The following is an 11,403-nucleotide window of genomic DNA, read 5'->3' as shown; positions in this document are numbered from 1 at the left end:
CCCCCAACCCCCCTGAGAGGAGCTCAGCTACTGCTGTCTGAGGCTTGGAGATTCTCAGGTGGGGAAGCATGCATCTGGGCCTGTGGACTCCTGGGCAGAGTCTTGGTGTTTCTGGCTAAGGATTACAGCATCTCGGTCTCCATCCTCTGGAAGCTGTGGGTTCTCAGATGATTCCTCTTGGCGATGCATTTCCTTAGACGATTGGCCACTTGTCTTTGTGTGGTTCATCTCTCAAAGGGCTTGTTCGTCCCGGGGATGTCCGCAGAAGGATTTGTGCTCCTGGCACTGAGAGTCGGACTGGTGGTGTTCAATTCCTCCACAAAATCCCAGGGGGCAGGTCTGGTTGGGGTTGAATTCTCTTGGGCAACTTTTTCCCATCCCTGGGAGATGGTCAGCTTCATCCGAGTGTCCTTGAGCTGGCAGGTGGAACTTACTTGAAAGATGGCTGTTCAGGACGCCAAGCTGTAGGTCCCCAGGGGGTCTTCAGCCAGCTGGACCCAAGGTTCTCAAAGCCATCTTGCCTATTGGGGGGCTTACCTGCTCTCAAGCCTCCTTTCACGACCCTTTCTGAGGACCTTAGATGGTGGATGGTCCAAGAGAGGTGTGTAATCTTTGAGACCTTGGTTTTTAGGACTTGGGACAAAGGACTTAAGTCCATCAGGTGTAAGTTCTCAGAGTCTGGGGCCCTTGGATCCTCTCAGTGGCAGGAGACTTGGGTGCTCCCGTGGGGTCTGTAGTCTGGAGGATCTCAGGATGCAGGTCTAGGTCAAGGTGGACCCTTCCACCTTGACTTTAGGCTCAGTCTTTCAGGGCCTTAGTCTGTGAGTGCTGATTCTCACACCTGGCACACGACCTACCTAAATGAACACAGACGGATGTGGAAAAGATGAACAAATCTACAACACGAGAAGCAATAGATTTTAAAAACCTCTCCGCCACAACAAATCCAGGACCAGATGACGTCACCAAGAAGCCCTGCTAAGCATTCAGAGGAGAAAGGATACCAATTTTACAGAAGCTACCCCCCAATATAGAAAAAGACAGCAAACTCCTAGACTCATTGTATGAAGCAAGCATCCTCCTGATGCCAAAGGCAGGCAAAGACATGAGCAGAATAGGAAATTACAGATCAATATCCCTTATGAACACAGTTGTGAAAACCTTAGCCAATGCAATTCGACAAAACCGCTTAGAAAATACGTGATGAGCCAATGGGATTTGGACCAAGTGTGCATGAATGGGCTCAATATTAGAAAAATGATTCATGTTACTCTCCACATGAATGAAACAAAATAACCATCCGATCCTATCACTCAATGCAGAAAATGGCATTTGACAAAATCCAGCACACATTTTTCATAAAACACTCAAAAAAACACACACCCCCAAAAACAAAGCCACCCCCAAACCAAAGTCACTGCCCGGGAGTACATTCTGACTCCTGGTGACCCTACAGGACAGGGCAGAACTGCCCCTGTGAGCTTCCAAGACTGTCACTCTTTACAGGGGTAGAAAGCCTCGTCTTTCTCCCAAGGAGGAGCTTGTGGTTTCTAACCGCTGACCTTGCAGCCGATCACAGCCCAAGGCAAAATTCCTGTATCCCCAGAGCTCCTTGTAAAACACTGTTTTCTGTTTCCTTCATTTGAGTTATAGGTGCATCTTCATTTGAAAGGCTCATCTGCCAACTTAGCGTTTCCCACCAACCCGGGGAGCGGAAGGAAGGAGCCTGGTAGTAGCCATTGTGGTCTTTGTGGACTCCCGGTTTGCCAGTTTCGCTTCCTTGGCAACCCTGAGAGCCTGCTCTCCTTGGTTTCTGATTCCTCGTGGCCGTTGTATCAGCAAGAGATGCACCCGTGACTGATGGCCCTCTGGGATGTAACTGCACGGCCGGCTCTTTTCTTTTGCATTTCGTCCGAATCCCCCTTTGGGTGCCTTCTTCTGTAGAGAACAGTCCAGTGTATCGATCGAGGGTTCCTCTTGGAAAGGAATGCCAATTCCCATTTAAGAAACTGGAAAACCTTTCCGCCCGTCCTGTCGTAGCGCCTCCCGTGTCCGGGGTTAATCTTGTCCCCGCTGACCCTGCACAGCCTTGCCTTCATGGCTGCGGCAGCAGAGGACAGGGAAGATGGCGAAGAGCTAAAACACTATTTTCGATAAAAGAGGCCGAGGGTCTTCTTGGGTTCCGATTGGTGCTCCCTTGGCTTGGTCAAGCCTAAGCCAGCAGGGCGGAGCCCAAGTCACTCAGACAGTGAAGGTGGTGACATCCCAGTCAGGATCCTAGGTTTTTATGCTGGGGGCACTGGTTTTTGATTCAGATCCTGGCAGTGCCCCAGGTCCCAGTTCTTTGGGTGTCAAGACAGGAGGAGGGCCAGGCTTCCCTGTGACAAGTGGGGCCTGCAGCCTCGAGGTCGCCCCCTTCAGGCTGCCCTCGGAGTTGCCCTCAGGAAACCAGCACAGCCAGCAAGGTGACCCTTCCCTTCCTCATGGCTCAAAGACCACCAGCACATCCCTGCCGTTGAGACCGTTGATGATGTTGTGAAAAGACGTGTCTTTGGAAGCAGCTAGCTAGAAGGAGAAGCTACAAGTCCAGGAAGGGTTGTTGACAAACAAGATTGTGGAACCCCCTGAGGGCACCTGCTCTCTGGAGGGTCCAGTTGTTGCCTGACTGCCAAGATCTGCCATTATGAAGCAGAAACAGCGAAAGAACAAAGCCCACAAGCTTTGTCATGAGCATCAACCAGAGGAAGAAAATGTCCCCAAACCCTTTGCAATGCCAGCTATACTGTCTTTAGGAAGAGTATAGCTTCCCTCCTCTGTGGAACAGGAACGCCCACCGCCACTGGGCGGCCACCAAGGCTCTGTGCATCTGGGTTTTCCAGGAGGCGCAAATGCTGAAGAAGCAATAAAGAGCCTTACATGCTGCAGCCACGGCCTGAGGGGGCCCCCAGGGGAGCCAGCTGAAGCCAGACCAAAGACACACAGCGAAAAGTCAATAAACTCTGTTCCCATGGGAAAAATTTTTTTAAATAAAATAAGTATGGAAGGGAAATTCTTCAACATAATAAAGGCCATATGCACAAAACCAACAGCCAGCATTTTGTTCCATGGGAAGAAACGGAAAGCGCCCCCCCCCCATGAACAGGAACCAGACAATATCTTTTTATCACCAGTCTTATTTAATATCATTCTGGACATCAGCCAACGCTAGAAATCAAGGGCATCCAAATTGGCAAAGGGGAAGCACAGCTCTGTCTGCAGATGATGTGGTTCCTTACGTAGACTACTCCAAAGCATCGACACGCCCCCCTCCAAAATAAAAAAAGTGATACAACTAATGGAAAACTTTACGACATGGCAGGCTACAAGATGAACACACAAAAACCAATAAGGTCCCTGCACACTAAAGAAGAAAACTTCATAATGGAAATTAAGAAAACAATGCCATTTATGATAACTACCTAAAAGATGAAATACTTAGCAATAAACCTAGCCAGAAAAAACAAAAGACGTACAAAAAACTACAAACAGCACTACAAGATGGGAGGGAGGGAGGGGGGAAATGAGGCTCAAGTAGAAAGCAAATGTTTTGAGAATGATGAGGGCAACAAATGTACAAATGTGCTTGACACAATGGATGGATCGATGGATTGTGATAAGAATTGTACGAGTCCCCAATAAAATGATTAAAACAACAACAACAAAGCATTACTACAAGAGACCAAAAGAGACCTATATGGATTGAAGAGTTTTCCACATTCATGGATAGAAAGACTTGCTATTGTAAAGATGTTAATACAACCCAAAGCAACCTATAAATATAATGCGATTTTTAAAAATGTAGTGCAATTTTAATCCAGATCCCATAATCATTCTTCAAAGAAGTGGAAAAACGAATCCCCAACTTTGCGTGGAAAGGAAAGAAACCCAAGCTAAGCAGGGCGTGGCTGGAAAGGCGGAACAAAGCCGGAAGTGTCTTGATCAGCCTGGTGGTACTGGTACAACGGCAGACATGCAGACCACTCCATTCAAAGACTAGAGGACCCAAAACTGAAATCAGGCACCTACAGACACCTGATTTTCTTTTTTTAAACAAAGGGTTGAAACACATTAAATGGGGGAAAAGATAGTCTCTTCAACAACAGGTGCTGGAGAAATTGCATCTCCATTTGCAGAAAAAACGAAACAGAACTCTTATCGTATATGAGGACAAACCCAAGAAAGACCAAACACCTAAATGTAAACTCTAGGATGATAGAGGTCATCAATGAAGAAATAGGGATACCCGGAAAGACCCTCACACCAGGCATAATGACAGAGTGAACATAACGAACAACATCCACAGAACAGAAGACAAGAGGCCCCAAACCTCTTGGAAACAGGACATTTGTGAGTATCAAAAAACTTCATACAGAGCATAAAACCTCAGACTGGGAGAGCCTTTTGGCAACGATCTATCGATAAAGGGCTAGCCTCAAAAAGCTATAGGACGTGGCAAGACGTCAACAAGAAGATGGGTCATCTGATTTAGAAGTGGGCAGAGATGTGAATGGGTCATTCACCAAAGATGACGTCCAGGCGGCCAGCAAACGTGCTTGCCTGCCGTCACCAGCCAGCCGCTGGAGAGATGCAAATCAAAACAACGATGAGATGCCAGTACTGACAGCAGACTTTTAAACATGGAAACTAACAAAGGTTGGAGAGAACGGGGAGCGATTGGAACCCTCATCCGCTGTAAAACTGAACACCCACTATGGACAGTGGTGTGGGATTTCCTCAAACAAACAGGAACAGAAATAGAAATGCCCTATGACTCATCTAGCTCTCTGCTTGGTACATGCCCTATAGGTATAAAGAGCAAAATGCAGACAGGTAGATGCACATTTATCGCAGCGTGATCCAGTCTCAGAAGGACGGATGAAGAAATCTCGGTACATACATGCAACGGAGGAGCGCTCCCCATCCCTGAAGGACTGTGATCAAGGTGTCAAACCTGCTATGGCTGAGTTTGGAAGATACACCCCACTGGGCAAATGGAGTCAGTTCCATAAAGACAAATACTGTATGAGGCCATTATTGTAGAATGGGAAAATATTAATAATAAGTCATAAATGACATGGTCTTCACACCAAAAGAAGCAGACTTGGATGGCTATGGAAAGGCCGGAGTGAAGGGGGGCCGGGTGGACAGGGAGGGAGAGGGAAGGAAAAGAAAGAAAAGACAAAACAAATCCACTGCCATCAAGTTGATCGAGTAGAACTGCCCCTTTGGGTTCTCAAGGCTGTAAATCTCAGAGGAGCAAGCAGCCTCATCTTTTTCCTGCAGGGCAGCTGGTAGGTTCGAACTGCTGACTTTGAGGTTAGCAGCCCAACACACAACCCACTTGTGTTCTTCTGGGTTGACTAGAGAAACAGATTCCTAGACACTCATATGTGTGTAAGAGAAAACTTTATATCAAAGAGCAATTGTACATTGAGAAAACACCCCAGCCCAGTCCAGATCAAATCCACAAATCTAGTTTTAGCCCATGTGCATGATACTAATCTATAAATTCCTCTTCAGACTCACACAACACATGCAATGATGCCGATTGCAGGAAGACCACAGGCCTGTGGGTGGAAGGTCTTGTGGGTCCAGTGGCGGTGGAAGCATCTCAGTGCTGGCAGGGGTCTCCAGCTGGCTCCTTCAGCTCCAGGGGTCTGGCGTAACTCGATGTTTCTTGTCAACAGGAATGTCTCCCAGGGATTATGTCCTGCCTCCAGCGAGCTATTTATCTCCTTAGTGTCTCCAGATGAGGTCATCAAGCTGTGACCTGACTGACAGGCTAAACTCCACCCCTCCACTCTTAATAGTCTCAAGTTGGCAGCAGATTATATAACGGGCACTACATCACCCAAGCTCATTTTGAGGGCCTTGTTGTCACCATTGGGTCAGTTCTGAGCCACAGCATCCCGGAGCACAACTAAATGAAACAGTGCCCCGTCCTGTGGCATCAGCCCCTGTGTCAGTCCATCTCCTTGAGAGCCTTGCTCTTCTGGCTGACCCTCTGCTTAGAGACCTTGGACTCTAAGGTTTGGGGAGATGAGAGTCTAGAACCCAGGGTGTGTGGAATCCTGCAACCCATCATCTCTTGGAGAGTCGAGGTCTTATCTGTGCGAGTCTTTCAGCAAGAACATTCTAGACTCTGGACTCGAGACATCAGTTATCCGAGGTCCCTCACAGCCAAGACCCAGAGCTGAGATCTTGAGTCCCCTTGTGTGTGGGGGGACCTCAGGGCTGGTGCTCCTGGGTGTCACAGGTCTTGTGTCTCCTCGTGTGTTGGGGGGATCTCAGGTCTCGCACTGTACCCCCGCAGGTTGGCAGGCCCCGGACACTTGCCACGCGAGCCTTTCCCTCCTCAGTGTGCGGAGGTCCCTGGGCACGGAGAACTCAAAGCCCAGTGATCTCTTTGAGGGCTTTGCTCTTGAGGCCCTTCGACTCTTCTTCCTCCACCAAACACCCCCAGCCCTCCTGAGGACCCAGCACAGAGAGGCACGTACCTCTCATGCTCTGACCCGCCCACCCTCTCTCCCCTCCAGGAGGTGCGGACGGGGCTCCGGGACAGGGGTCAGAAAGAGACCCGCATACCCTACTTCCTGAATGTGGTCCAGGCTGTGTCCCAGGAGGGGCCCTGCGTGGTCGCCGTGTCGGACCCCAGGAAGGGCGGGGAGGCGGCCGGCTACTAAGGAAAGCTGCCCTACCCTGGTCCTCCCAGGGCCATTTGGGCCTCTACCTAGTTGGGGGCAGGAGGAGGGAGGAGCCAGCGTCGTGGGTGATGACTCCCACCAGCCCCGGCTTCCCTCCCTCTGCACCTCTCCCAGCCCCTGGGAGCTTCCTTACTGCGCACATGTGTCCTATTAAAGTGGAGGTCCTGTTCACGCTGCCCAGCTTCTGCCCGCTGCCTGACGCTTCGCCATGGGGAACCCCGGGGCGCAGAGCGGGGCGGGGCTGCAGGGAACAGACGAGGCCCCGCCTGCTCCGTGCAAGCACGTGCAGAGCAGTGGGGCCGACCTGGGGGCTGGCTGTGGGGTCAGCGGTCCTGTCCTTGGAGCCAGGCAACGTTGGAGGACACAAGGCCACATCCCTCAGCTTCCCTAGAGCTGGGGCCTCATCGATGCTGTGGACACCCAAAAGGTCAGCAGTTCGAAACCACCACCAGCCACCCCGTGGGAGAATCTACCCTACCCGGTTCTACCCTGCTGTGAGTCAGCATGACTCGATGGCACAGAGTATGTGGGCCCCATGTGGTGCACACTGCTAACAGGCTGGGCGATTAAAAGACTGGAGGTTTAATTGCACCCAGAGGTGCCTCACAAGAGAAGCCTGGCAGTCTACTTCTGAAATGTCAGTCATAGGAAATTCTTAAAAACAAACAAAAGTTCCAGGTCTGTCTGTTGACCTTTAGGAGTGTTTCAAGTCTGATGGGGTGCCACGCCCTGGCCCCAAAGTCTATTTTTGGTATTCCCTGGGGACTTCATTGCTCTGCTCCCCTTGTTGCTCTGTTGCAGGCCCTCAGCGTTTCACCCTGGTGTGGTGGGGTCAGATCAGGCACAATTTCCGCCCTGTGCCTCCAGTGTTGTCACCCGTAGCACTATGGGTCAGTGAGGGACATCTTGTCTCCTGGTGGGACCAGCCCTATGGTCCTCTCTGTGCACTGGCTGCTCTGAGCTGAAATATCGTCCCCGGGGCTTGGTGGGCCAGGATGTGCTCCACTCTGTCTCCTTCCCTCCTCATTTAGGAAATTCTATAGTGTGCGCGCATGCTCACTGTGACTCAGTTGGCTTCAATGGTCACTACCTTGATTTGTTCAGCCTCTCTATGGATAGAAGGGTCTGGGGACGGGGCCTGAGTGAGGAGGGATCTGGAGGGTCTGGGTGGGGAGGGTCAAGGCTCTGGTTGACGGGTGTGTCCTTCAGATGGCAAGGGAGATGGCGCTGAGTGTGGCCATGCCTGCTCTGACCCTCTTGTGACCTCGGAGGGACCCCCTGTGAACACTCACATATGTGTGCAATCACCCGTGGGGTTCTGGATTTTGAAGGGTCAGTCTGACTCAGGGGTTGAGGTGCAAAAAAAGTGGATTCTGGGCTGGAAAGGGCTTTATGGGAGTTGAGGGGCTTCAGTTGTGGTGAGACCCAGAGCCGGGTCATGTGCCGTGTGGTGGTCTCATCCCAGACAGGCTCCCAGTCACTGTCAGTGAGGTGCCTGTGTATCCAGGTCTCTGGATACTAACAGAACTGGTCTTCGCTCCCACTACTGCAGTCATTGGCCTCAGATCAACATATCCTCGACTAACCACCCCAGGACATCTGAGATTCTCTGGCCCTGGGACTCTGCACACATGATCAGAACCTGTCAGTCCCAAGACTGACGGAGCCCTTTGATGTTCTGTCTTATCTGTCTTATCAATCTCAAACATCCTTGTCATCGGCACCACCTCAACCCACTCTCAATGCCCTGGAAAGTGCACTCTGACCCTGCCCTGCCCTCCTGGGAAGCCCTCCTTGGCTTGTGAGACCCATGCGGAAAGCCCCACTCCCCTCCCTCCTCTCCATCCTTCCCTGGGGAACTGGTCCAGCCTTGTCTGTATGCTAGCAACACCAGCAGACAAACAGCTCCAGGCCACCAGCCCTTTAACCGCTTTGCAGTTCACACGGGAAATCAAAAGCCAAACAGTAACATCCTGAAAATACTGTTGAGAATAGTACCTACCCAGAATGCAGCTAAAGCAAGACTCTGAGGAAAATTCATAGCCTTCACTTCACTTCAAATAAAGTGTCCAAGTTAGGAGATTAGTATGAAGAGCAGCCAGAAGCAATAAAGAGCAAGCAAAAACGGATCAATTTGAAACAAAGTTTGTTTATCCCCAAGTCTTTGGGCCAGGGGGTGGGGGTGGGGCCAGAGGGGGGGTATGCAATAAGTAAGCCACTGGCTAGCCACGTATAGAAAGGAAGTAAGTGTGGGTAAACAAAATGAATAGTGGGAATGGGGAAATTACCTTAAATCTAACTCAAAATAAAAACCCAAACCAAGCCCACTGCCGCTGAGTGGATGCTGATTCACGGCTGTGCTGTCAGACAGAGTAGGATTGCTCCATAGAGTATCCAAGGCTGAATTTTTTTCAGGAAGCAGATTGCCTCGTTTTTCTCCCTCAGAGTGGATGGTGGGCTCAAACTGCTAACCTTCTGGCTAGTGGCCCAGCACGTGAACCACTGCAGCACTAGGGTTCTTTGACAGACTGCCAGGTCACGGTCATTACTTTCTATGTCAGTCTAAATAGGATGGTAATATTTGATAAATACTTGTACTGCAATAAAATGTCTGTTGCTTATCTGATGTCAAGGAGTCTTGGTGTCATCGTGGGATACAAGTTGGGATATTAACTGCAGCATCAGCAGTTCAAATCCACCAGCCACTCCACAGGATCCAGGTGAGACTGGCTGTTCCTGTAAAGACTTCCAGCCTCAGACACCCACAGGGGCAGTTCTACTCTGTCCTGGAAAATGGCTCGAAGTTGGTATCGACTCAATGGCAGTGAGTTTGTATCTGACATCCAAATTTAACCGCACAGTCTGCTTTTATTTGGGATAAAAATACAGAAATGTAGGCATAAATGTAACATGCGGTTACATACATTTATATGTATATATATAGATAGATAGATAGATAGATAGATAGATAGATAGATAGATAGATAGATAGAGATAGAGAGTAAACTTTAATATAAATGAGAAACAGCCAAGAAAGGGCCAAAGAGCTAAACAGATCATGCACCAATGAGGAAATGGAGAACTTTCCCAGAACATGTATTAACTCAAACCAATTCTGTCATCTGGACCCTGTGGGACAAGTAGAAGCTTGGGTTTCCGAGACTGTAACTCTTGACTGGGACAGAAAGGCTCCTCCTTCTCCCACTGCAAGGCTTGTGGTCGCTAAACTACTGACCTTGCAGTTAGCAGCCCAGCGTGGCATCCTTCAGCGTGACTGCAGACAAAGCTGAAGCCCTTTGCCATGGAGTCGATGCGACTCACAGAGACCCCTCTGGGACAGAGGAGACCCGAGACTGTCACTCTTTGCAGGAGTGGAAAGTCCCGTCTTTCTCCCCAGCTGAAATTGAGTTGGCTCCAACCTTCCATACAGCGGAAGACGTGACATTAACCGAGAAGAGAGAGGTGATTCCTACCAGGTAAAAATGACACTGTTTGTTTGAGAGGAAAGAGAGAGAGAGAGAGTATCTTCAAACACCCAAAGAAGAACTTGGGGGAAAACATATTTTCCACAAGGAATAAGACATGGGGCTGGTTTCTTTATACTTATACACTTAAATATTTAATAGGAAAGCCCAATTGTCTGCTAGAAATACACACAAGGATATGACTCATAGGTCCAGAAACCAGACTACAAAATAGGAGCTGTTACAACACACCGTCCTTTGCTTAATCTCTCTCCCTCTCAGAGCTGAGGCTGGCCAAGGCCAACAAACAGGCTCTCAAGAGACAACACCACAGCCGGAACTCTGCGTCGCCCGCCCGACCTGTCTCACACAGGTCGCTGTGAGATCGGCAAGCACAGCGTGGGAGCTTCGATCTTTTACAAGCACAGAAGGATTGGCGCTATCTTGCAACACTCCCCAGCAAAGTGTCTGCCATCAAACCCCAAAGAGATGGCGAGGGAGAGATTTTGAGGGAGCAACAAGGTACTAGGCTCACACCCAGCACAGCACAGAGGGCTCAGCAGCCATCAGGGACACAGGAGGGCATGTCACAGCACTCCCTGGTGTTCGGTCACTACTAAAATAACCCCCCACAGCCTCCCACCACAGGAACAGAGGAGCGCCGTGCTGCACTGGGTGGGCATGTCTACAGAACAAAAACACAAACGCGAGGAGCTCTGGTGGCATCGTGGTTACACATTGGGCTGCTAATGGCAAGGTTGGCAGTTTGAAGCCACCAGCTGCTCTGGGAGAACAATCGTACTTCCTACCCCCATAATCAGTTTCCGTCTCGAAAACTCTGAGGCGGAGGCCCAGCCTGTCCTATGCGTCAGCATCGACTAGCTGGCAGCGAGTTTGGTTTTGAAAGTATAAAGTATCATAAACCAGGCCAGCCAATGCTCTGCCGTCGAGGAGATTCTGAAGGAGAGTGATCCTCAGAGAGGTGAGGAACATTTTTTTTTTCCTGTCAAGGGCCGTTCGGCTATTTATAACATCGTTTGCGAGCTATTTAAGAATGAGCCAGCTAGATTGGGTCCCAGATTCAGAGGAGGAGCCCTGGTGGCAGTGGTTACACAGAGACTGCTAACGAACCGCAAAGTTAGACGTTCAAAACCCCCAGCCACTGAAGTGTCCATGGGATCAAGTATCAGGCATCA

The 11,403-nt window shown here is 49.9% G+C and overlaps 1 protein-coding gene across 1 annotated transcript in view; it reads left to right on the top strand.

Moving 5' to 3' along the window:
* GGT5 (gamma-glutamyltransferase 5) overlaps nucleotides 1-6,912 on the top strand; it is a 31,006-nt gene extending 24,094 nt beyond the window's left edge. Inside the window, exon 10 of the mRNA XM_045289566.1 lies at nucleotides 6,466-6,912. Coding sequence (XP_045145501.1) covers nucleotides 6,466-6,722 — 257 coding nt within the window. The 3' untranslated portion in view covers nucleotides 6,723-6,912. The remainder of the gene's footprint in view (nucleotides 1-6,465) is intronic.
* The last annotated feature ends 4,491 nt before the right edge of the window (nucleotides 6,913-11,403 follow it).

Source organism: Echinops telfairi, unplaced genomic scaffold (assembly GCF_000313985.2).
Source record: "Echinops telfairi isolate 266 unplaced genomic scaffold, ASM31398v2 ScPeMD7_29;HRSCAF=101, whole genome shotgun sequence".
In the NCBI taxonomy this organism is placed as follows: domain Eukaryota; kingdom Metazoa; phylum Chordata; class Mammalia; order Afrosoricida; family Tenrecidae; genus Echinops; species Echinops telfairi.
Note: the sequence above shows the minus strand (reverse complement) of the source record. Positions and strands in the feature narration are given on the sequence as shown.